We start from the raw sequence: 27,474 nt of genomic DNA, 5'->3' as shown, positions 1-27,474 counted from the left end.
TTTCCTGTGTTACTGATAAGTTGAGGTGTTGTGCCAGGGGCAGGTTCGGTGCATATAATGGTAGCTTGCCCGTTAACTGGCCCATACGAGCCTACGCCATGGATGTGGTGCGTACAGTATTGATTTCATGCTTGGATAAATTAAGACGTCTATATGGTAAGATGTGCGCCAAGTCAATGGGATGGGCGTCACCAACTTCTATTGCTAGATGTGGTAAATATCGTACAGTATAGAACCAATAATACGCATATTGTGCTTGAGCGCACAGGTAATGTAGAGATAGATCTGGCACAGTGAAACCGCCTGAGGCGTACGGTAAGGTCATTATATGTAGACTTATTTGCACCTGCTTACCGGCCCATATCAGCTTGTTCAAGTTGGATCGTAAGCGAGCAAATATAGGGGTCGGCGGTGGTATACGAATGTTGGTGAATAGATACAGCAATTTAGGCAGTATCACCATCTTAATCAGGGATATTCTTTTCGCTAGGGATAATGGCAGTGTTATCCATCGGTCGATCTGTGCCTCTAACTTATCAATTACCGTACCATAATTGCATCTAATGGCCAACTATGAATCTCGGTGTATCCAAATACCTAGTTATTTTATGGGCTCCTCCTGCCACACAAGAGGGAAATCCATCTGGGGTGCCTTTGTGCATGACGTCAGTGGTATTTCCGCAGATTTGGACCAGTTTATTTCCAGGCCAGATTGGTGTCCAAATTTTATATATTCTCGTAATATCGGAGATAGGGTTACTTCAGGGTTTCTAATATAAAGTACCATATCGTCTGCATATAGTGATATGCTAATAGGTCGTAAAGCAAAAGCCCAATGCTGTATTGGCATAGTTCTGGCTTATCTTACAGGCCAGGGGTTCTAAGGTGATTGCAAAAAACAGAAGGGATAGAGGACATCCCTGATGGGTGCCCCTCCGTATCTGTATGGTTCTTGAAATATGTTTATTTATTTTTATGCGGGCAACAGGGTCTACATAGAAGAGTTTGATCCAATTTATCAACATGGGGGAAGGCCAATTCTTTGAAGAATAGTAAAGAGATAGATCCATTCAATTGAATCAAAGGCTTTGGCCACATCCAATAGGACTGCCACAGCCTCAAGCTCCGGGTTCAGTTGATGTAGCAGCGCGATGATGGTTTGCAAATTATGTGCCATTGATCTGGCCGGTATAAATCCCGACTGGTCGGGCAATATAATAGTGGTCATAAGCGGCTGTAGTCTGGTCGCAATTATCTTAGCTAAGATCTTTGCGTCTGTATTTATCAATGAGAGTGGTCTGTAAGAGTCAGCCGTCTCCGGGTCCTTATCTGCTTTTAACAAAGCCACTATGAGCGCTTCGCAGAGGGCCGGGGGCAATATTTTGGCATGGATGTATGACGTTACAATGCATGCTTTTACCACGCATGCTGTTACACTGCAGGTTTTACAACGCAAACCTTTACAACTGCGTTAAAGGGACTGATATTTATCAGGCAGCATTAAGCCAAAAAAAGTGGCTTAGTGCTGCCTGATAAATATCACGCAGGCTTCTGCGCCACAGAAGGTCACAAAAAGTGACGTTCTGATGGCACAAGGGGCCTCATAAATGAGGCCCTAAGTGGGGTAGAGGATGCCAAGGGCAAAGAGGCAGAGGGTGGTACAACTCTGTCACTAAGGGACTGGCTGGCGCAGCGGGTGGTGTGCATGTTCTCGGTTGGGTAGTTTGGGGAGAGGACGATAGTGGTATTGGCTGGGCTTCTGTAAGGTTGGTTGATGCCGTATGTAATAATGTTGCAAGGCGCCTACATGTCTAGTTCGGGGCACTGCCCCTATGTTTCAGTTGATGGCAGTCTATCAAAGTGTCTGTTTCTCTGGTTTCTTGCAGGACCGCGATGAGCTGTGCATGTTCAGTTTTCAGTGTAAAAGTAAATGCTGTCACAGGACCAGCGGCCTCAGCCTGGCGCGATGCGCCCCAAGCTCTGCTGAGAACCAGGAGTGCACCCCCTGGGTAAGTAGCCTGCGCCGGAGGCCCCACTCCATGCCGCAGCGGCCGAGGGGGGTCACTGCTTTCTTTATTTTATTTCTTTAATGCATTTTTATATAGCGCAAACTTTACTCGGAGGTGTCAGAGCCCTGCACAGTAGAACCAGTTACGTTACATGAGGAAAACTGCTTACCCATGTAGCCAAGCTGCGGACTCTTGCGCACTATGGGGCATATTTACAAGCCCCTTGCGCCACTTTTGCGTCACTTTTCCCATGTTAAAAGTGACCCAAAAGTGGCGCAAGGGGCTTGTAAATCTGCCCCTACATACATAATACGGCTGTCCGGCCCGCGCCGTGTGCTGAGGTGGAGACACTAACAGACATCTTTCTGAACAATACCAGCTGACGACAGGGACGTAAACATACCCTCCTCTGACCCTGCGGGCCCCTAGTCAGGTGTTGAATAAATATCTGCGAAAGGGAAGTCCGAGGGGCTCGCCACATGGTGCACAGGAACCCTCCGTCATTTTCCGTTACCAGTGGCGGTAGCCATGGGGGTCCGTAGGAGGGGCAAGGAGGGGCACTTGCCCCACTTGGAGCACCTCTCCTTGCCCCCCCCGTGCACACGCCCATGTGCGCAAATGCTTCCCTGAGGGAGGCCTGACGCCGGGGCTTGTCCTCAGGCAGGACATCACTGATGTAGGGTGACCAACCGTCCGTAATTTTAGGCAGATCTGTTCCCCTGCAAAAGGCCGCAGCTCCCTCTAAGCACGAGAGCAGCCCCACCCCGTCCATTGTCATTCTGTGTGGGGCTGATTGCCACATACAGAATGAGAATGGGTCAGTCTAGGCTGGCACAGCATGTGGTGGCCTCCTCCTGCCTCGGTCCAGGGCAGGGCTTTCTGTCACCTGGAGGTGCAAACACGCCAATGCTGCTGCTAGTTGAGAATCCAGTTAACCAAAGGAAGGCGGTGAAAGAAGTTGAAAGGAAAGGATTATAGTTATAGTATAGCAGCCATGGTTGCTGCTTTTTTATTTTATGCAACTAACAACCATTGACAAAGCCAATAGTCTGGCTTGTTGTAGGTGTAACGTTACTTGCTCTAAGTGTAACGTTACTGGTTGTATTATATATCTGGATGCAATGACACAAGCAACAAAAATACCAGTCGGGCGGCACACTGTGATGGGACAGATTTTTAGCTTATGTGTTTTAAACCGTTGCGTGCTGCCGTCAGCCGCTGAACATCGCGAGCGCTACCTCGCTGGTGCTGCGCACGGCCGACGCTGCCCCGCCCACCCTTTAGAACGCCCGCACCGCGGCGGGAAAACCGCCTAGGTTAAGGCGTTAAGCCACGCATTTTATTACCAGAGAAACAGACACATTTGCATGTGGCCATGTCTGAACTGCGGTGGCAGAGTGGGCTAAAGAACGGTGATGAATTAAACCCAGATCTTTTGACTGGGTGTGAGTGTTTGATTAGTTCAGATGCTCCGTCCATCACCACCCCCTTTTGTACTGACACATTTTATTACATCAAACACCCATTTGGAGAGACCCCCCTAGTTTTTTCATCCCACTTAAAGCTCTGGAAACAACACCATGATCCAGTCGCCCCACATCAAGGCACTGTACATCATGCATACAGAGGGTGGAGTTCTTGATGGGTCTCATAATTATTGTGAAAAGGTGAGTGAGTAAGTCAGTGATGGGATGGGTGGATGGATGGCTGGATAAGTGAAAGGGTGGATGACGGGCGAATGAATGGGTGGATGGATGAGCGAAATGATGGATGGATCGATGAATTGATAAGTGAAATTGTAGATTGATAAATTGATAAGTGAAAGGGTGAATGGATGGACGGATGAGAGAAAGGGTGAATATAAGGCTGGATGAGTGAGTGAATGGGTGGGTAGATGACCTAAAGGATGGATAGATGAGTGAAGGAGTAAAAGGGTGGATAGATGAGTGAAAGGATGGATGAATGATAGGTTCAATTGATGGATTCATGAGTAGATGGATGGGTGGATGGAAGGATGGATGGCTAAGTGAAAGGGGAATTGAAAGAGGAAGGGGGATGGGTAAATGGATGACTGAACGGGTGAATGGCTGGGTGGATGAGTTAATGGATGGATGGGTGGAAGAGTGGATAGATGAGTGTACGGATGGATAGGGTGAAAGGGTGGATGGATGAATGATGGACGAGTAAAAGGGTGGATTGAGGGATGGATGAGTGAAATGATGGAAGGAAGGAAAGGTGATGGATAGGTTTGTAAATGGATGAATTTGGACATGGATGAGCACACAGATGGAAGGACAGAATGAATGGTGAAAGACTGAATGATGGATGATTACACATTGTAAGCCCCATTATCTTAAACAACATTTCCTATACATTGATTTTCCCATTTATATGAGTGATTGCCTCTATATAATATGTGTGTGTTGTAAAACACTCCAAAACTCTGCCCACATACTTGGGATGAGTAGCACTATAGAAGAAATTAAATACACATGAGAGAGGGTCTATGTGAAGATTAGGGGCGCCATTGGAGGGTGGTATCAAGGTCAGACTGGCTGGACCGGGCATCAGGCGTTTTCTCTGGGAGCTGGAAAGGTGGGGGCAGTTTTGTTACCACAAAAAGACCTGCACATTTGCTTAAAGCTGTGCGTATACTGACAAACCATGAAGTGCACAATTGTCTCAACCTAATATATACTTATTTTCACTTGTACTTTAGTGGTTGTCTATTTACTTACTTATATACTATTGCGCAACCTTCTCTGATGTGTCTGTAAACCTTATTTTTTGTCCTGAGTTTTGACCTCCTGTCCTGAATTTTTATCCCGAATTTGGACCCTTTGTCCTGAATTTTTACACTCACTATCCTGAATTTGCATCCATGCCAGATGGTTGCCCTAGGCATCACGGCGACCCCTCCAGGTGCCAGTGGTTTTGGGGGGGGGAGGGGGCGGTGATCCTCGGTGTTCAGATGGAAGCAGGGGGCTACCAATGACAGAGGTGACAAGTGCAGGCTCCCTGCAACCCACTCATCACCACCACATGAAGGAAGAAAAGAACCCAATCAGCTCGTCGACCTAACTTCAAGAAAAAAACTTTCAGACTCCATGGAAAGGCAGCAGCATTTAATGCCTGTGAGTTTGTCAAATACATTTGTACAATAAACCCATTTGAAAGGGAAACTGCATTAAATGTCTTCCCCATCACGGTCACCACTTGGGGTCTTCAATCCCTCGTTCACCCCTCTTTTAAACCTCACGTCAACTCGTCTCCCTCAAATTTCGGGAGGGGGGCTAATTCATCCAGCCAAAGCCAAGTGCAGAGTGGAGATGCAGGGACTCTAAGTAGGGGTGAAAACACAACAAATTCTCATTACCAAGTAAATGGTTTTTTAAAGACCTGTGTGAAGTACTCAGGTGCGGCTGTGTGCGTGTGGTGTGCTGGGAAGCTGTCTCAGCCAGGCACACACATTCTTATAACATTCACAGCCCTCAGAATGACAAATCACCACTTGTAGCTGCCTCATCATGGGGTGGGAGTGGGAAGATGTGCACAGCAGGGGGAAAGGGATGGCCAGTGCAGGTGACGCTTTTCTTTTGTATAGGAATTTCTTCAGGCATCATAGCCCAGGGTTTGCTGTCTGTGCACTTGCATAGATGTGTATTCCATACAAGTGCACAGATAGCACACCCTGGGCTATGACGCCAGCAGGAATTACTTTACAAAGGAAAAGTGTCACCTACACTGCCATCCCTTTCCCCCTGCTGTCAGTGCACTTGTATGGAATACACATCCACGGCGCTGCTCACCAGATAAATGGTGAACAGGGCCATGGATCTGTCTCTTTTTGCATCCAAGAGCACCGACGAAGAAGCAGAGGAGGCCCAGGCAAGGAGAATCCAAGAGACATTTGACCCACACCTATCTAGAAAGTGAGACCTTCGGGAGGGGCTGGATGCCAGGACGACAGTGCTGCTGATCAACCCGACTCCACTGAATAGTATAAGAAGAGCAGGCAGCAGTTTTTATGTAAGTCCAGTAACTTATATGCATTCTACAGCATCACCAGCATTACCTACTGGCTGCATATCTAGGTTACGGAGTTTTGGACTTACATGCACGGAAACGTCAAGGAGGACAGTCCCCTCCGACTATGCAAATGTAGTGTAAGCTTGGGGGGCAGATTTACAAGCCCCTTGTCCACTTTTGCGTCACTTTTTTCATGTTAAAAGTGACACAAAAGTGGCGTAAGGGGCTTGTAAATATGCACCGTTGCGTTCAACTTTTGGGATGCCAGTGGGGTAATTTTAGGGTTCAGGGTGGGTATGGGTTTTGGGGTGGCAGGGATAATTTTAGGGTTCAAGGTGGGTATGCGTTTTGGGGTGCCAGGGGTAGTTTTAGGGTTTAGGGTCGGTATGGGTTTTGGGGTGACCGGGGGAAATGTTAGGGTTCAGGCTGGATATGGGTTTTCGGGTGCCAGGGGTAATGTTAGGGTTCAGCACGGGTATGAGTTTTTGGGGGGGGCAGGGGTAATTTTAGGGTTCAGGGTGGGTATGGGTTTTGGGGTACCATGGGGGACATTTTAGGGTTCAGGGCAGGTATGGGTTTTGGGGTGTTCAGGGAACAATTTTAGCGGTCAGGTCGGGTATCGGTTTTGGGGTACCAGGGACTAATATTAGGGATCAGGGAATGTATGAGTTTTAAGGGACCCGGGGTGTAATATTAAGGTTTTTACGTGTGCTCCAATTTTTGTCCAGTTTCAAATGCAGGATTCACCACTTTTTTTTCTCAGCTTGGCCTGAGAATTACCCGATCCCGATTGTCTGCCATTTTAGCCCAGCCCCTATTGATTAACATTAGCCACGCCTCTTCGCTTGCAAGGTTAGCCCCACTCTGGAAAAAATTCTGCGGATGCCTATGGCGGTGGCTTTGCAGACTGGAAGGGCCATGGGCCTCCTTGTAGGCGCCACGGGCCTCCTTGTAGGGACGATGACCCAGGGCAATGCCCGGTACTAGCATTGAGCCCCCGGGTGCATACTGCATACAGTTTTCTAAAATGCGTGCAGCCGGTACGTGGAAGATTCTGACATAGTGGTTAGTGTTCGTTACAAGTCACCGCCATCTAGTGGAAGATGTTACAATGGCACATTAAATAAATTAAATTAAAGAACATTAAATAATAGTAACAGATTAACAAAGTGTATATCAATAAAGAAGCATAAAAATAACATTTTTAAAACGTTCTGTAAGGAATTTAAAATTGTAGACTGAAAATTAAGTTAGTATCCTCAGGCAGTATAAGTGCATCAAACAGAATATAGTATGGAATTGAGTGGCCTTAATCAGATTTAGAAACGCTCCAACATTCCCATGAAAATTATGTTTTATTTTTTCATTTGTGTATATTTAATTTGTTTCTTTTTTTGATGAGTGCTGTTTTTGTATTTTTAGAGTATTGTTTTATGGTTCAAGTAATCAAAAATGCTTAGACCCGGGTCTCTGGCTTCCAGTAATGACTAATTGGGGGTCCCAGGATTCCAATAATAATTCAGAGGGATCCCCGGGAACCAGTAATGATTGAGTGGGGGCCCATAGAATTCAAAAGATTGCGAACCACTGTACTAGTCTTTTTTGCAGTGAAATGACGTGGGAAATATTTAAGCAAAGCAATGCAGTGTTTTTAATCTTACAAATATGTTGCAGGGATATTGCTTGAATGTTGTCCCAGACGACTGTCTGGATAGTGTTCCCATAGTGACCTGACCTGACCTGGTCAGAGCCGGTCGCTCCACCCGCCGCGTGGCCCATCCTTAGTGTGCCCGGTCTCCGTTTGCTGCCGCCGCTGCCCGTTCGTATCTGCCTCACTGTTATGCCCCTGATCTCGTTGTGCCAGTAATTGTACTTTTCCAGTAATTGTATTGTGCCAGTAATTGTATTTTTCCAGTAATTGTATTTCTCTCGTCCTCTGTTGTGCCCCTGATTGCTTTTGTGTGCCTCCACCGCCGTTTCTCTCCCGCTGCTCCACCCCGCTCCCCGCTCCCTGCCGCTGCTCCCCCGCGGCCCCACCCCGTTCCCTCCAGCATCCCCGCACCGCTCCCCTCCCCACTCGCCACCCCGCTCCCGCCTCCCAGCTGATCCTCCCTCCCACTGGATACATAAGGTGGATGTCCGCGAGGCGGGGGGCTGTGACCTGACCTGACCTGGTCAGAGCCGGTCGCTCCAGCCGCCGCGTGGCCCATCCTTAGTGTGCCCGGTCTCCGTTTGCTGCCGCCGCTGCCCGTTCGTATCTGCCTCCCTGTTGTGCCCCTGATCTCGTTGTGCCAGTAATTGTATTTTTCCAGTAATTGTATTGTGCCAGTAATTGTACTTTTCCAGTAATTGTATTGTGCCAGTAATTGTATTTCTCTCGTCCTCTGTTGTGCCCCTGATTGCTTTTGTGTGCCTCCACTGCCGTTTCTCTCCCGCTGCTCCACCCCGCTCCCTGCCGCTGCTCCCCGCGGCCCCACCCCCGTTCCCTCCAGCATCACCGCACCGCTCCCCTCCCCACTCGCCACCCCGCTCCCGCCTCCCAGCTGCTCCTCCCTCGCTCCGCCCCCACTCTCCATTTATGGCAGAGTCTGCGCGTACGCGCAGCGTTCACGCGCAGCGGGCGCGCCGATTGTGCACCGACGGAGCACCAAAGGCAAGCCCGTCTGCGCCCGTCCGCGCCTGGACCGCGCCCAGCGCCAGACCCCCTGGCCCCCGCAGATGCCATCCTACCCGCCGGACGTTCGCCGCCGCCACCCTCAACGCACTCAACACCGGCTGGATCCCCGGCTGCCACGAGCCACCCCAGGACGCACCCACGGACCCTTCATCTGCCAATCCTGCAAGTTCTCCTGCATCCGGACCTGCACCGCACCCGCCAAGCCAAGCACCAGCAGCAACCACCTGAAGTGCATCCTGCTCAACACCCGCTCCGTCCACAGACACGCCGTGGAACTATGGAACCTGCTCGACACCACATCTCCAGACGTCGCCTTCCTCACGGAAACTTGGATGAACGCCTCCTCAGCGCCTGACATCGCCATCGCCATCCAGGACGGATACAAGATCACCCGGAGGGACTGCATCAACCAGACAGGAGGAGGCATCGCCATCGTCCACAAGAACACCATCTGCATCACGACCAACTCCGACGACACCCTCACAGCCGCCGAACATCTTCACTTCCAGATACACACCGACCCCAAGACCACACTCAGAGGCACCCTCATCTACAGACCCCAAGGACCCCGCACACAATTCAGCGAAGACATCGCAGACTTCATCAGCCCACACGCCCTCCGCTCCGCTGACTACATCCTCCTAGGGGACCTCAACTTCCACCTGGAGAACAACAACGATAACACCACCACCCTGCTAGACAACCTCGCCAACCTTGGACTCAAGCAACTGGTGAACATCCCCACCAACTACCCCTGACACACGCTTGACCCAGTGATCTCCTCCAGCAAGTACATCTCCTTCAGCCACTCCACCGGACTCCACTGGACAGACCACAGCTGCGTCCACTTCAGCTTCAGAAGGACCACGACTCACCACCACCCGCAACAGGTTCCCCACAGGAGCTGGAACAAGATTACCACCGACCAGCTCACCACATCACTGAACCAGAACCCTCCCGCCAGATCAACGGACCCCAACCAAGCAGCCAACAACCTCACACAGTGGATCACCAACTGCGCTGACGACCTCACACCCCTGAAAAACCACCCTAGCAGGCCCGGCAGCAAGAAAACCTCCTGGTTCAACGACGACCTCAAGAACTCCAAGAAGAACTGCCGTACCCTCGAGAAAGCCTGGCGAAAAAACCCGACTACAGACAGCATGACCGCCCTCAAGCACGCCACCCGCAAACACCACCAGCTGATCCACACCACCAAGAAGACAGCATTCAAGGATCGACTAGACAACAACGCACACAACAGCAAGGAACTCTTCAGCATCATCAAAGAGCTGTCCAACCCCAGCGCCGGAAACAACGACATCACTCCCTCACAAGACCTCTGTGACTCACTCGCCTCGTTCTTCCACAGCAAGATAGCAGACATACACAACAGCTTCGGCGCACAGACCACGCACCCAACCACAGAACCAACGCCCCCCACCACCACCCTCCGCGCCTGGACCCCGGTCAGCACCGAAGACACCATCCACACGATGAACACCATCCACTCCGGATCGCCAACCGACCCATGCCCCCACCACGTCTTCAAAAAGGCTGACTCCGTCATCGCAACCCAACTCCGGGACATCATCAACTGCTCCTTCAACACCGCCACCTTCCCGGAGAGCTGGAAGCATGCCGAACTTAGCGCCCTCCTGAAGAAACCATCAGCAGACCCAACCGACCTCAAGAACTACCGCCCCATCTCGCTCCTCCCGTTTCCTGCCAAAGTCATCGAGAAGACCGTCAACAGACAGCTTGCCGCCTCCCTCGACCACTCGCCGTCCGGCGTCCGAGCCAACCATAGCACCGAGACCGCCCTCATCGCAGCCACTGACGACATCCGAGCCCTGCTCGACAACGGGGAAACAGCAGCCCTCATCCTCCTGGACCTCTGCGCAGCATTCGATACTGTCTGCCACCGCACCCTAGTACAACGCCTCAACAACATCGGAATCCAAGAGAAGGCACTGGAGTGGATCACCTCGTTCCTCGCCGGAAGAACCCAGAGAGTCCGCCTTCCCCCGTTCAGATCCGAGGCCACCGAAGTCATCTGCGGCATACCACAAGGATCTTCACTCAGCCCCACCGTCTTCAAATTCTACATGAGCCCCCTCGCAGCCATCGCACGCCAACACAACCTCAACATCATCTCCTACACCGACGACACCCAGCTGATCCTCTCCCTTACCAACGACCCAGCCCCTGCCAGAACCAACCTACACGAAGGGATGAAAGACGTAGCCGAGTGGATGATGAACAGCCGCCTGAAACTGAATTCAGACAAGACGGAAGTCCTCATCCTTGGATCATCACCCTCTGCCTGGGACGACTCCTGGTGGCCCCCTGCCCTGGGCAGCACACCCGAACCAACGGACCACGCACGCAACCTGGGCTTCATCCTGGACTCCTCCCTCTCGATGACCAGACAAGTCAACGCCGTCTCATCATCATGTTTCAACATCTTACGCATGCTCCGAAATATCTTCCGATGGATCCCCACCGAAACCAGGAAGACTGTCACCCAGGCACTCGTCACCAGCCGAATGGACTATGGAAACACCCTCTACACCGGAACCACAGCCAAACTGCAGAAAAGCCTCCAACGCATCCAGAACGCCTCCGCACGACTCATCCTGGACATCCCCCGACACAGCCACATCTCCGGACACCTGAGAGACCTGCACTGGCTCCCCGTCAGCAAGAGAATCACGTTCCGACTCCTCACCCACGCACACAAGGCCCTCCACGACCTGGGCCCCAGGTACCTCAACAACCGCCTGACCTTCTACACTCCCACCCGCCAGCTACGATCGACCAGCCACGCCCTCGCCGCCGTTCTACACATTCGAAGAGCCACCATGGGAGGAAGATCCTTCTCCTACCTGGCAGCCAAGACTTGGAACGCCCTCCCCATCCACCTCCGTCTTACCCAAGACCACCTCTCCTTCAGGAAGCAACTCAAGACCTGGCTGTTCGAGCAGTGGCGGACCCCTCTCCCCCAAGCGCCTTGAGACCCTCCGGGTGAGTAGCGCGCTATACAAATTTCTTGATTGATTGATTGATTGATTGATAGCTGAATTATTCTTAGTCACACCACTAAACTACCAGGAAACACCTCAAGCATTTGGGCGTCGCATACCAGCAGTGCACTTTTTTTCTATTGGTGCTTAATGGGTAAAGAATGTACAATAAAAAAGTACACGGACCCAGAGGTTTTTGTAACAGCCCACCGCTGGTGCTGTCTAATGCCAGGGTTTTCCCATTTCTAGCTTTCTCTCTCTTGTCTAGGTTCAAAGTCTGAGGAAGAAAAATAATTCATTGTCCCCAAAACGAGTGTCAGTGCCTCCTACCTGCAACCAAAGGCCGAATTATTGAGGCCATGTACTGCCGGGAGATATTTATTTATTTATTTGAAAAGTTGTATATAGCGCTGGCTAGACCCGGAGGTATCAGAGCGCTTTACATGAGGTAGGACATCGTTTCAGAACATTGTTGTATAATTACATCAGTTGCTGGAGTGTCACATAACATAGAAAGGTAAACAGTTTAACATAGTTACATGAGTTACTAAAGCATAGCATAACATAGAAAAAATGATGTGCTGTTTGAAATCTGTTGATGTCTTTCAAACGTCATGGAAGAGCCACGGGGCGAACCTATTTCAGCAGTTCATGTGGACTAGACTTCGCATTAAAGTGCTAGTCAGAGAGAGCATAGGATATGGCCATGAACTTGTCACAATTCATGTGTCGATTCTCCAAATAGGTAGTCCTCCATTCCTAATCTGTGTAAAGTTGTCGTCAAAATACGTTGTATGCCTGTAAATTGCGTGATTAAAAAAGTAGAGGTTTATGCAAAAGAGTAAACCCGGAATCACTGGGACCTGGGTGCTAGACTATATAATAGGGTGGTCCCAGTATTATAACATCAAAAGAGTTAAACAAAAAAATAACAATTCACAATAGAATTCAATTGCCGAAATCAAAATACAAAAAAACTTTTTGTTTCAGAGTTATTTAATCACACTGAAACCGATCCTCTTTTTTTCAGGCAGAAAAACCTACACAACATTTGGGGTCGAAACGTCGACACTTCATAATTGCCAGTCCTTTCAACAGTACTTACCTTACTGTGAAACCTCGTGATACATGGCAACAGCTGTACAGATATTTTGTACTGTGATGAATGTGTACTTGACTACCTGCTTTACAGGCATATGAGGAATATATGCCAGAACTGTCTGTGATTTTGTTGTCACCATTTTAACTTTACCTCACTACTCCACCTGAATCACAGCCTCCCCCTACCCTTCTTCTCACTTTGGGCACTGTCATGTTGAAACTGTGTTAAAAATGTATGCCCTTAAATATATGCCTGAAGAAAAGAGGATCGGTTTCAGTGTGCTTAAATAACACTGAAACAAAAACTGTCTCTTGGCACACTAGTCCAAGTAGATATGGCAGTACTGATACATTAGTAAGGCTCTCCCACAAAGCATAGCTTCTGTGTGCGACCTGCAGCACAGAGGCTAAAACACCAGAAAGACTGCTGCAAGGGTTAATGCATTTGCTGCATAAAATTATTTGTGTGTGCATGTTTGTGCACAGTGGATGCACGCATCTTGACAGAAGAAACTTTAACCATAAAAGCTGTTTTACTCCTGCGGCCCCCTCTGAGATGCAGGTTTCACACCGCTCTCTTTGTCCAGAATATGAACCCGCTCGACTACCGTATTGGGATTTACTTATAAATTGAAGGTGGACAGGGCTTCACAAAATGATCAGATCACTACTGTTACCGACTCTGTACTGGGATATCAGTGTTCGGCTCTGGAACTAGGGGTCTGTTTGAGGCACTGCAGCACCCCCTCCTATCCTGCAGGTAGAGCCAAGAATGCTCATTTAAATCTCTTTTAAAAAACATAGCTTACATCGTCAATTGACATATTAAGACCGTAAACATGAAATATATCTTTCTAATAAATTACTGCTATTTTCTTATGATACAGATTGGTGTTTATGTGAGTCTGTGACTAAAATGTTAACATGTCTTAAGATGAAGCTAATAAAACAAAAGGAGCGCAGCATTCCAAAGGACTTTTTGCAAACAATTGAGAATATACACTGGGGCAGAGAGCATTGGATGGTATGTTTAGACGTTGAGAGCCTCTAACCCAACATTAGGTACAGAGATGGCCTCATAGCATGTGAACACTTTTTGATACAATATAGCTCTGTGAAATCACATCTTCTTTTTAATCTATGCACATTCTGATGCAACTGGGGAGTGCCAGTGTCCAAAGATCATTGCACTCTTTCCTGACAGTAATCTGTGGCCTTCCTGTCACCATCCCTTCAAACTCCCTCCCTTCTGCAGGTATAAAAATCCCTACCTATCGAGTGACCTCTTCCTGCGGCTTGTGCAGAGCTTAAATTGAGCCGGTAGTTGCTAGTGTGGGCTCCCAGTACTCATTTTTGGAAACCAGCACTTATTTTTCCACATCAGGCATTTCTTGAGCTCAAGAGAGGGAAAAAGAACACAAAGGGGAAAAATGGAGGAAGAGAAAGATGGAAATATCGTCACATAGGGAGAAAGCTAGAACCTGCAAGAGTGAGATCAAGCGACAGGGAGTGTCTGGCAGTGGATTAAAGAAGCTTGTGGTGGATTCAGGATTTTGGTATGCTGACCTATAAAAGTTGTAGCTTTGAACTTCGGATGACCGCTTTGGGCACCAGCAGTCATTATTTTATAAATTAAACACTGGGCCTGTGAAATCAACAGAGGTGGATTATCCAGCAAATTAACGTGGAGAGCCGAGCCAGAGGTCAGTTTAGGCTCAAAGGGCCCAAGCATGAGCAGGGCCAGCAAAATATTTGACAGGAAATAGTGCAACAAACATTATGTAAACACAAAACAAAGAGGTTTCACATTTCAAAAAAGTTTTCCTTGTAAAGTGAAAGTGTGTCACTTGAGTGCATAATTTTATATCACTGAACTGAGAGTCATTTGGTAGGAAATGATAATTTCTTAAAATGAACTTAGAAACATCCCTACCACCACCAACCCGCCCTGACAACAAGACCAGTGTCCGAGCAAGTGGCAGGTCAGTTGGCATCTGCCCCCTATAAGAAACTCATATACAATATAGGATTATGTGCAGAACATATCCTGAACGGATGTAGTTCAAGGTGCTGTCAAATACACTAATGAAGCAAAAGGAGGAACAGTAAAATAAAACAAATGCCAAGGATCACACAGTTTGTTCAACTTAGGTAAAGAAGATGGGCTTGATCACAGATTTCCTGGACTCACACTGCACAATTCACCGATTAGACTTTCCTGACAATGCTTGCGCTGTGAAAGCTTGCTGCTTTTTAAATTAACCCCATGGAGCAAAGGTGGTGGCATATCCTCTACTGCAAGACAGTAGGGGATCAGGAGGGCGGGTTTGTACAATGAGGTGAGAGCATGAGCGGCAAGACAAGCAGAAGCTAAGAGGCTTAGCTAGTTTTGGGCTCGAGCGTCCAAGAGGACCTTGAACTGAGCCAGAACCAGGCATTGGTCTGGAGCCCGGCTCCAACCTTCAGTGTTTCATCCACCTCTAAACATCATCCGCTGTCGTCTAGGTCAGTACCAACTGTACACCTAGGAGAGCATGAGCCATGCTAAATTTTATTGTATTCACATGATATAAACTTTAAAACAACGAATCCAAAAGTTAATCACCTAGAAATGTGGCACAACTCCGTCCCTCCTCGCCCTATACTGGGTGGCACTTTTGTAGCCCCCAGTCTTCCGGTATTACCACCCTCCGCCCAGGAACTCACTGGATCTCCTGTTTCCCATAGGCAGCCATTGTCTTCCAGGATTTTCATGGGCACCCTCTGCTTCACAGAATTCTCATATGACCTCCAGTCTCCCTGGGCACCCCCTGCCTCCCAGGAATCTCATAGGACCTCATGGCTCCATGGGCACCCTCTGCCTCCCAGGAATCTCATAGGACCTCCTGGCTCCATGAGCACCCTCTTCCTCACAGGAATCTCATAGGAACTCCTGTCTCCATGGGCACCCTCTGCCTCCCAACAATCTCACATGACATCCTGGCTCCATGGCACCCTCTGCCTCCCAACAATCTCATAGGACCTCCTGGTTCCATGGGCACCCTCTGTCTCACAGGAATCTCATAGGAACTCCTGTCTCCATGGGCACCCTCTTCCTACCAGGAATCTCACATGACCTCCTGGCTCCATGGGCACCCTCTGCCTCCCAACAATCTCACATGACATCCTGGCTCCATGGCACCCTCTGCCTCCCAACAATCTCATAGGACCTCCTGGTTCCATGGGCACCCTCTGTCTCACAGGAATCTCATAGGACCTCCTGGCTCCATGGGCACCCTCTGCCTCACAGGAATCTCATAGGACATCCTGTCTCCATGGGCACCCTCTGCCTCCCAACAATCTCACAGGACCTCCTGGCTCCATGGGCACCCTCTGCCTCCCAGGAATCTCAGAAGATCCCCTGGCTCCATGGGCATCCTCTGCCTCCCAGGAATCTCACAGGACCTCCTGGCTCCATGGGCACCCTCTGCCTCCCAGGAATATCATAGGACTGCGTGGCTCCACGGGCACCCTCTGCCTCCCAGGAATCTCGTAGGACCTCCTGGCTCCACGGGCACCCTCTGCCTCCCAGGAATCTCATAGGACCTCCTGGCTCCACAGGCACCCTCTTCCTCCCAGGAATCTCATAGGACCTCCTGTCTCCCTGGGCACCCCCTGCCTCCCAGGAATCTCATAGGACCTCCTGGCTCCACAGGCACCCTGTGCCTCCCAGGAATCTCATAGGACATCCTGTCTCCGTGGGCACCCTCTGCCTCCCAGGAATCTCATAGGACCTCCTGGCTCCACAGGCACCCTCTTCCTCGCAGGAATCTCATAGGACCTCCTGGCTCCATGGGCACCCTCTGCCTCCCAGGAATCTCATAGGACCTCCTGGCTCCACAGGCACCCTCTTCCTCCCAGGAATCTCATAGGACCTCCTGTCTCCACGAGCACCCTCTGCCTCCCAGGAATCTCATAGGACCTCGTGGCTCCACGGGCACCCTCTGCCTCACAGGAATCTCATATGACCTCCTGGCTCCATGGGCACCCTCTGCCTCACAGGAATCTCATAGGACCTCCAGTCTCCCTGGGCACCCCCTGCCTCCCAGGAATCTCATAGGACCTCCTGGTTCCATGGGCACCCTCTGCCTCCCAGGAATCTCATAGGACCTCCTGGCTCCATGGGCACCCTCTGCCTCCCAGGAATCTCATAGGACCTCCAGTCTCCCTGGGCACCCCCTGCCTCCCAGGAATCTCATAGGACCTCCTGGTTCCATGGGCACCCTCTGCCTCCCAGGAATCTCAGAGGACCTCCTGGCTCCATGGGCACCCTCTGCCTCCCAGGAATATCATAGGACTGCCTGGCTCCACGGGCACCCTCTGCCTCCCAGGAATCTCATAGGACCTCCTGGCTCCACAGGCACCCTCTGCCTCCCAGGAATCTCATAGGACCTCCTGTCTCCACGAGCACCCTCTGCCTCCCAGGAATCTCATAGGACCTCGTGGCTCCACGGGCACCCTCTGCCTCACAGGAATCTCATAGGACCTCCTGGCTCCATGGGCACCCTCTGCCTCACAGGAATCTCATATGACCTCCTGGCTCCATGGGCACCCTCTACCTCCCAGGAATCTCATAGGACCTCCTGCTCCATGGGCACCCTCTGCCTCACAGGAATCTCATAGGACCTCCTGGCGCCATGGGTACCCTCTTCTTCCCAGGAATCTCATATGACCTCCTGTCTCCATGGGCACCCTCTGCCTCCCAACAATCTCACAGGACCTCCTGGCTCTATGGGCACCCTCTGCCTCCCAACAATCTCACATGACCTCCTGTCTCCATGGGCACCCTCTGCCTCCCAACAATCTCACAGGACCTCCTGGCTCTATGGGCACCCTCTGCCTCCCAACAATCTCACAGGACCTCCTGTCTCCATGGTCACCCTCTGCCTCCCAGGAATCTCATAGGACCTCCTGGCTCCACAGGCACCCTCTGCCTCACAGGAACTCACAGGACCTCCTGGCTCCATGGGCACCCTCTGCCTCACAGGAATCTCATAGGACCTCCTGTCTCCATGGGCACCCTCTGCCTCCCAGGAATCTAATGGGACCTCCTGTCTCCATGGGTACCCTCTACCTCCCAGGAAGGTAGACGCGGTAGACGCGGCGATTAAGGCTGCTGATGTGTTGCCATATTTTACCTGCTCACTAACGCTGATAGCTGACTACTAGCTTATCTTTTAAAAAACGGTTGTACATGTTTGCATTCTATGATTTTAATTGTTACTGCTGGCACTTCCTCGTGAGCGCCTCTCACCTGTTTTTTCACCGCTCCAGGCCCCGTTCCGCCCCGGCTGAGTGCCGTTTGTGCGGAGGGTCGAATTGCAGAGCGCCATTTCCGCCTTCTCTCCACCACTTCCGCCCTGCCTTAGCCAGCGCAGGTTAGCGGTCTAGTGGACATTGTTTAGGGAATCTATATCTTGCGCGCTATTGCCCCTAATCAGTTGACAGACGCGGCGATTAAGGCTGCTGATGTGTTGCCATATTTTACCTGCTCACTAACGCTGATAGCTGACTACTGGCTTATCTTTTAAAAAACGGTTGTACATGTTTGCATGCTATGATTTTAATTGTTACTGCTGGCACTTCCTCGTGAGCGCCTCTCACCTGTTTTTTCACCGCTCCAGGCCCCGTTCCGCCCCGGCTGAGTGCCGTTTGTGCGGAGGGTCGAATTGCAGAGCGCCATTTCCGCCTTCTCTCCACCACTTCCGCCCTGCCTTAGCCAGCGCAGGTTAGCGGTCTAGTGGACATTGTTTAGGGAATCTATATCTTGCGCGCTATTGCCCCTAATCAGTTGACAGACGCGGCGATTAAGGCTGCTGATGTGTTGCCATATTTTACCTGCTTACTAACGCTGATAGCTGACTACTAGCTTATCTTTTAAAAAACGGTTGTACATGTTTGCATGCTATGATTTTAATTGTTACTGCTGGCACTTCCTCGTGAGCGCCTCTCACCTGTTTTTTCACCGCTCCAGGCCCCGTTCCGCCCCGGCTGAGTGCCGTTTGTGTGGAGGGTCGAATTGCAGAGCGCCATTTCCGCCTTCTCTCCACCACTTCCGCCCTGCCTTAGCCAGCGCAGGTTAGCGGTCAAGTGGCTCATCTTAGTTTTGTATTAAATGACGATATGGCGGAAGCGCAGCGGACGAGCGCCGACTTCGCGCCGAAGTCGCACCTAAGTCCTGCCCGTCTGCGCCCGTCCGCGGCCGGCCGCGTCCAGCGCCCATACACTCTGCCCTTACCCTTACGTATTTGTCTGCCGATCTACACGCCCTACGGCGGACAGTGCCTTTACCGCCTTGTGCCATTAGGATGGCCCAGGAGTGTTGTATTTTGACTGTTCCTACCCCAAGGACCCCCAATCCCTCCTTCCGTATTCATAATTCCGTGTCCCCGCTTTCCACCTCCCTACTGCCAGAGATGCGTCCCTTAACCATTCTCTACCTCAACACTCGATCTTTGGTGAAACACCAGCTGGAAATACATCGCCTGCTAGATGATAGTGCCGTGGATATTCTTCTTCTTTCAGAGACCTGGCTCACGGATGATTCCGTCCCTGACATTCTTGCCGCCATCCCAAATGGCTACTATATTATGCAGACTAATCGCCCAGGGGGACAAGTTGGTGGTAGGGTCGCAGCAATCATCCGTAAAGAGCATATCTTCTCCACCCTGACTTGCACTCCTATCCCCAATACCCAAACCCTTGTTATTAAACTTCATTCTACTAGGTCCTCCCTTGTTTGTGTTCTTATGTATAGACCCCCCACTCACATGCCCTCTTTCCCTCAACAAGCCGGGGATCTCATTTCTCAAATAATCATTAACCATGCTAGAGTCAACATCATAGGTGACTTTAACTATTGGCCCTCCGACCCCCGGGAAAGTCGACTCTCCGAGCAATTCTCAGAACTTTTAACCAGCATGAACTGCCGCCAATTTATTTCTACGCCTACTCACTGCAAGGGCCACATACTGGACCAGGTCTGGACAGCAAACCTAGACATCTCGCCCCCATTGGTAACCCCCTGCTCATGGTCAGACCATTGTTTCATCTCCTTCTCAGTAGACCTTTCTATCCCCCATCGTCCCCCTCTTACAACTAATTTCTTAGCTCGTAACTGGAAGAAAGCCAATTTAACTGAACTACATTCTCTATTGGCAGTCTCAGCCCCTTTGCTCTCTGGCTCAGCCACTTATCAAGCTTCCACACTCGAACAGTGGCTAGTGGCGGCCTCCAATGCAGTAGCCCCATTAAAAACCATAAAAGCTGTGCGCCCCCATGACGCCCAGCGTTGGTTTACTGACCAGCTAAAATTTGATAAACTGGCTCTTCGCCAAGCTGAACGCCGATGGCGCCACAAGTATGATCCCCTTCTTAAAATTGAATTTACGACTCTTTTAAAAAATTACAAATCCTCTATCTTAGAGGCTAAAACATCTTATTTTTCTCGGAAAATCACAGAGTCGGCCTCCAAAGCAAAAGATATTTTTTCAATCGTTAATGAGCTTTTCCTTCCCGATCGTGTCACTCTTCCCTCTGTGCCCACTCAGGCTCTGTGTGATGAGCTTAACACCTACTTTCAGGATAAAATTCACACCATTAAAAATAATATCTCTTCACCCGCTTCGTCCCACTCATTCTCATTACCCCTTAAAAACTCCCAGCAACTGGACACTCTCTCCCCTATTTCCATCACTGAGTTCCAGAGCCTCCTGCACAAAGTCAGCCCTGGGCCTCCCAACGATTGCTGTCCCCCCCATGTCCTCAAAGAAATTTTCTTGACCTGCCCTGACCCTGCCCTGGCTCTTCTTAACACCTCGTTAGCCACAGGAGTAGTTCCAGACTCCTTCAAACAGGCAGTGGTATTGCCAATCTTAAAGAAAGCTAATGCAGACCCCTTGGTTTTGAGTAACTATAGGCCTATTTCCTTACTCCCTTACTTGGGAAAGATCTTAGAGACCCATGTGACTCGGTGTTTGAGCACCTTCATTGAGAGCTCATCTTTTTTGACCCTCAACAGGCTGGCTTTCGCCCCCTTCATTCTACTGAGGCGGTCATTGCGGCAGTCATGGATACTCTAAGAACGGGGGCGGATAACAACATCTCCCAAGCCCTCGTCCTGTTGGATTTGTCGGCGGCTTTTGACACGGTCGATCACTCTATATTGATCGATCGTGTCACTAACGCCGGCATCCAGGGTGTTGCCCTTGATTGGGTCCGCTCTTTCCTCGATGGGCGCTCCCAAGCAGTTGATCTCTCCACCTTCTCTGCTCCTCTTTTCCCTCCCCTGCGGAGTCCCTCAGGGCTCGGCCTTATCCCCTCTTCTTTTTAATTTATATATGCAACCCCTTATGGTTTCTCTTCGGCACTCCTCCGCAACAATTTATAATTATGCAGATGATCTGCAGCTGATTTTCCCCCTTGATTCTTCCCCCTCTTCTCTCACCAATTTTCAAACCACCATGCTTTACATCTCCGATTGGATGGCCCACAGCCAGCTCAAGTTAAATCCCACTAAGACGGAACTTGTCCTGGTGGGTGGACCGACCAATCCGTGGAATGACAATTACTGGCCCCTCTCTCTTGGCGCCCCCCCCCGTCCAGTCAGCTCTGTGAAAAGCCTCGGAGTAGTCATCTCTGGTGATCTGTCTATGAAATCGCAGATCTCTGCAGTCACATCATCCTGCTTCTTCCATCTGCGCAGGATACGCAAGATCTGTCGATTTCTCACCAGAGAGGCACTCATCTTAGCTATCTTGGCTTTAGTCATCTCCAGGGTTGACTTTGCAAACATCTTATATGTGGGGATTCCCGCTTACCAGCTTCAGAGGCTCCAACTGATACAAAACCAGGCTGCCCGCCTGGTGTTCCGCCAGCCCAAGCACCAACACGTCTCTCCACTGTTGAAGAGTCTTCACTGGCTTCCAGTGGCCAAACGGTGCACCTTTAAACTCGGATGCACTATTTTTAAAGCCCTCTACAATTTGGCACCTGTCTTTATTTCCTCCAATCTAAAGTGGTATCTACCAACATGTAGCTTACGCTCTTCTTCCGATAATCTCCTGTGCATCCCCAAATTCCGCCGAAAAAAACTCGGCGGCTTACGCTTTTCCTTCTTAGGTCCCTCCTTTTGGAACTCCCTCCCCCCCTCTTTCCGTCACTCCCCCTCCTATGAATGTTTCCGCAAGACATTAAAGACTTTCCTTTTTAAGGCTGCCTTCGAGTAATCACTGGCCCTTGCCCGCTGTGTTTGTTATGAGCGCCAAGAAACCGTTTCGGTGAACGTGCGCGGTATAAGAATTTTTACATAACATAACATAACTTAACATAACATAACAGGAATCTTGCAGGACCTCCTGGCTCCATGGGCACCCTCTGCCTCCCAAGAATCTCATAGTACCTCCTGGCTCCATGGGCACCCTCTGCCTCACAGGAACTCATAGGACCTCCTGGCTCCATGGGCACCCTCTGCCTTACAGGAATGTCACAGAACCTCCTGGCTCCATGGGCACCCTCTGCCTCACAGTAATCTCATAGGACCTCCTTGCTCCATGGGCACTCTCTTCCTCCCAGGAATCTCATAGGACCTCCTGTTTCCATGGGCACCCTCTGCCTCACAGGAATCTCATAGGATCTCCTGGCTCCACAGGAACCCTCTGCCTCACAGGAATCTCATAGGATCTCCTGTCTCCATGGGCACCCTCTGCCTCCCAGGGATCTGATATTACTTCCTGACTCCATGGGCACCCTCTGCATCCCATGAATCTCATTGGACCTCTTGTCACCATGGGCATCCAATACCTCTGAGGAATCTCATGGGAGTTTTTGTTTCCCCTGGGCATCATCTGCCTCACAGGCACTCACAGTATTTCTTCACTTCCTGGGCCTCCTCGGTTGCCCAGGATCCTCATGGGACCTCCTGTGGTCATTGTGTACATTCCATAAATCTCCTGAGAGTTTCATAAGTGTCGGACACCTTCTTCGGTGGATTTATCTAAGCCCTTGTTTCTCTATGTTTCACTTGCCTGTAGAACTAAGACACATAAGTATGGGAAGATAAGTTACTGTCAACAGTTTTTTCTTGACGCTGAACGGGAAGTCTCTCTTTCTTCTGTATCTTTGTCTCAGATTGCCCTGTCCGGGCACACCCAGTGACAAAGACATTAGCCCGATGGGCCATCCAGGCCAGTGTACCAGGATTCTGACTGGCCTGTGTCAACTCCCACATAGCGGTGCGAATGAGAAATACTTGATCTCCAGACTCAGGATCCCCAATTGTTGGTTTACTTCCCCTGTGAGGACAACCTGGACAAGACCTCTGCAGCGACAGCTGTAGACTGCCTGGAGATGCAGAAGCTTCCTGCTGGAGAATAGGAGAGTGCTTGATTGCACCCCAGAGGAGAGATGCCCTGTAGCGGCATAGACCAGCAACGTTTTGACCAAAGAGTTGTGAAAAGCACTTGGATCCCAACCCTGTTGGGGGTGCTGCATATACCTTGAGGGAAGAGGAGAACTCACAGTTAAGAAGGGGTGCGGACAGGATACCCTATAAGAGGGCAGCATTTAAAGAAGATCGCAGATGTGAAGAAAGAACTGTCAGCTTCCTTAAGAGAGAGGCTACTCCGGGGAGCAAACTGCTATAAAGCGCATCAAAAGCAGGGAAGTAGTTGTGGAGTTATGGGCTTTTGAAAGATGTGTGCTGGGACCCCGAAGTCCTTATGCATCCACATCAAACTTTCAAGGTGGCTACAAAGAGGCAGTGACACACCGCAAACTGCCCCATTTCCAAGGAGAAATTCCAGGAATAAGTTTTGCGGGAGGGCCAAGTCAGGCACCCTGTTGGTGCAGGGCACCTAGGTACAGCTGTCCTCTGGGGGTTGACTGAAGTGAAGACCTGGGCAAAGCTGACCCATTTGTAGAGAATTACAAAATACTTTTGGGAAACTGGGTAAACCTAGGAGGAGTCTCAGAAGATCTGTAGATCCCGTAATGTATCTAGTCTAGCTAGCATTTTGCTGATTATGGGGGAGATACATATTTCTAATGTTTAGTTCTGCCTAAAAATCTGTTTGAGCTCCACAGGTAGAGCCCTGGTGTTACTAACAATATCTGTAAGCTTGGGTTAAATGGTTGAGATGTTCATGCAAAAGGCAGTAGGTCTTTCCTGCACTTTGTAAATGTTCTAACAAAACCTGTAGACAATATGCTTGTTGCGGAAGCCATCTATGTGTTGTAATTAGCCTGTAAAGGGATATTGCTAATTGTATATATTAGTGCTTACGGGCATGTAAATTGTCAATATGTACCGAACAGATAATGTCAGTAGAGGGAAGCAAGTTACCCTTGTTAGATCTTCAGGGTCTGGTGATTTGACTCCACACATTTATAGCCAACTATGTCCTCTCTGCCCCTCTCTCCAGTACATTCCCCCTTCCTTCTTGGTTTCATCAGTAAATCCCTTCTCGTTCAATGGTATCCCCTACCATCTTCCATGACCTTTTTCCCGCATCCAATTTATCTGCTCTTTAAGTTACTTTGTGCACATTTCTTTCCATGATATTGCTAACTTTGTTATCTGCCTCTGAGATCCCTCTTGCGATAGTGTCTACCTCTTCTTTGCCTTTTTGTAATATCCCTCTTCTTTCCTTACTATGGCCAGCTTACTTCACTTTCTGACATCCATTTACTTGGCAACACATAACTTCCCATTTCTCTAACATCTATCCACGTGACATATCCTACCTTGTTTAGTCCCCCGAGACCACTCATTCAATTATATTTACTACTCCTTGCGTGTGTTTTAGTGACTTCTCCCTTGGACCTCCCACCGTGGTATTCTCTTCCTTCTTGACTGCACCCAAATCCCTCCCTTCTTATCTTCTGCCTTACGAAGTTCCCCTAAGCCCCCAACTCTCTGTTACTGTACTCTTTATTCACTATCTTTGTGGCTCTCTATGGTTTCCTTTGCTTTCGGACTTCATGTGACACCCTCCCAGTGAACCCTCTAAAAATCATTTTTGATAGAATTGCCTTCTTCGTCTCAACGGAACCCTCTTCCCTTGACTTCTTCTGCATCTCTTGTCGTACGGCCTCTCTTGCCTTACTCATTTGCCTCTTATGGCCTGTACCCCCTTCGCCACTAGCCTCCCTAACATTCCCTGCGACACTCACTGTTGCTAGATTCCTTATCTTACTAGAGACTAGTGCTTCCATGGTGTCATATTGTAATAATGTGGCAGCATTTGAGCACTAGGGAGAATCAGGAGTAAAGCAGAAAGAGGGGACTCTGGGAAAAGGAGTGGACCAAGAAGCATCTCCAGCTTCCTTCATTTCTAGAGACATGCCCCTCCATGATGGTTCCCCCCCTCTTTCCATGGAATGTCCTCCTTTCTTGAGTCTGAGACCGCGTTCGCAAATGATGATTCCAGACTTCGTCCAAGTATCCCTGTTTCCTTGGGATCTCCTGCTTCGCTGCTACTTCTGGACCCTTCTCACCCTTCGATAGCCCGTTCTTTCTTCATTTGCTCTGAGACTCGCTATCTGTGGTGTCTCCTACATTCCTGACATCATCCAAGGCCCTCGTCCCCGTGGTGTCTCCTGTCTTCCTGACTTCATCCAAGGCCCTCGGCCCTGTGTTGTCTCTTGTCTTCTTGCCCCCATCCAAGGTCCTCGTGGTGTTGCCTGTCTTCCTGATCTCATCCAAGGCCCTCGTCCCCGTGGTGTCTCCTGTCTTCCTGCCCTCTTCCAAGGCCCTCATCCCCGTGGGGTCTCCTGTCTTCGTGACCTCATCCAAGGCCCTCGTCCACGTGGTGTCTCCTGTCTTCTTGCACTCATCTGAGACTTGCCACCCATTTGATATCTTCTGTCATTTTTACCTCCCCCGAAGCCCTCTAACCCTCTGGTATATCCTGTCTTCCTCTGAGTCATCGCGTCCATGGTGCCTCCATCCCATGTTGTCCCATAGATGCCTCTCTCCATGTACTTCTAGGTTCTTTATCTTCTTCGGAGACCGCTCCCTCCATGGTACCCATACGCTCAGTGAGTCCTCAACCAATCTTCTCTTGGTTTGTGCTGTCTTTGTTAATCATCTGGCTTCTCTCTCTCTGCAGACTATATACGATGTGTACTACAAGTGCCCCTGTGAGGCTGGCCTGAAATGCGAGACGGACAGGACCATCATTGGCTCCATCACCAACACGGACTACGGCCTCTGCATCGATCCCAACGGCAGAAGTCTGGCTCAGCAGCAACCCGCAGAAGCGCCTGAAGAAGCCTAAGAAGACCTCCCAGCTCTACCTGAACACTATCTGCTACCTAACTCCTGAAAGTTAGGTTGTACGCCTAAGTCCCTTGGGGTAGGCAAGGTTAATTCAGTCACTGCAGCAGCCACACTGTAATGCCTTCACTATTGCTAGCCTTGTGATGTACACCGGAAGTTATTCAATAAAGTAATTTTCCTGGCTGTGGTTTCTCATTGCCTGTTGAATGTCTTCTATGTCCACCGAACAGAGGAGTCAAGAGGCCCACGAACCTCGTACTGCCTCGTCTCCTCCTTCTGCCCCATCCCCTCATACTGCCCCGTCTCCTCCTTCTGCCCCATCCCCTCATACTGCCCGTCTCCTCCTTCTGTCCAGTCCCCTCATACTGTCCCATCTCCTCCTTCTGCCCTGTCCCCTCATACTGCCCCAGCTCCTCCTTCTGCCCTGTCCCCTCATACTGCCCCGGCTCCGCCTTCTGCCCCGTCCCCTCATACTGCCCCATCTCCTCCTTCTGGCCCATCCCCTCCTACTGTCCCCGTCCACTCCTGCTGCCTCGTCCCCTCATACTGCCCCATCTCCTCCTTCTGTCCAGTCCCCTCATACTGTCCCATCTCCTCCTTCTGCCCTGTCCCCTCATACTGCCCCAGCTCCTCCTTCTGCCCTGTCCCCTCATACTGCCCCGGCTCCTCCTTCTGCCCTGTCCCCTCATACTGCCCCGGCTCCTCCTTCTGCCCCGTCCCCTCATACTGCCCCATCTCCTCCTTCTGGCCCATCCCCTCCTACTGTCCCCGTACACTCCTGCTGCCTCGTCCCCTCATACTGCCCCATCTCCTCCTTCTGCCCCATCCCCTCCTACTGTCCCTTCCCCTCCTACTGTCCCCGTCCACTCCTGCTGCCCCGTCCCCTCTGACTGTCCTGTCCACTCCTGCTGCACCGTCCCCTCATACTGCCCCATATCCTCCTTCTGCCCCCGTCCCCTCCTACTGTCCCCATCCACTCCTGCTGCCCCGTCCCCTCCTTCTGCCCCGTCTCCTCCTACTGTCCTATCGCCTTCTGCCCCATCCCCTCATACTGCCCCCTCTCCTCCTTCTGCCCTGTCCCCTCATACTGCCCCGGCTCCTCCTTCTGCCCTGTCCCCTCATACTGCCCCATCTCCTCCTTCTGCCCCATCCCCTCATACTGCCCCATCTCCTCCTTCTGCCCTGCCCCTCGTACTGCCCCATCCCCTCCTTCTTCCCTGCCCCTCATACTGCCCTGTGTCCTTCTACTGCCCCATCCCCTCATACTGCCCCTTCTCCTCCTTCTGCCCAGTCCCCTCATACTGCCCCATCACC

At 50.4% G+C, this 27,474-nt stretch overlaps 1 protein-coding gene across 1 annotated transcript in view; it reads left to right on the top strand.

Moving 5' to 3' along the window:
• The window catches only part of CLPS (colipase), a 30,762-nt gene extending 4,419 nt beyond the window's left edge, over positions 1–26,343 (top strand). Inside the window, exons 2-3 of the mRNA XM_078644337.1 lie at positions 1,887–2,009; positions 25,991–26,343. Coding sequence (XP_078500463.1) covers positions 1,887–2,009; positions 25,991–26,158 — 291 coding nt within the window. The 3' untranslated portion in view covers positions 26,159–26,343. The remainder of the gene's footprint in view (positions 1–1,886; positions 2,010–25,990) is intronic.
• Positions 26,344–27,474: the final 1,131 nt, after the last annotated feature.

This window comes from Lissotriton helveticus, chromosome 5_1 (genome assembly GCF_964261635.1).
Source record: "Lissotriton helveticus chromosome 5_1, aLisHel1.1, whole genome shotgun sequence".
In the NCBI taxonomy this organism is placed as follows: Eukaryota; Metazoa; Chordata; class Amphibia; order Caudata; family Salamandridae; genus Lissotriton; species Lissotriton helveticus.
The sequence above is the reverse complement of the archived record's forward strand: the minus strand, read 5'-3'. Positions and strand labels throughout refer to the sequence as shown.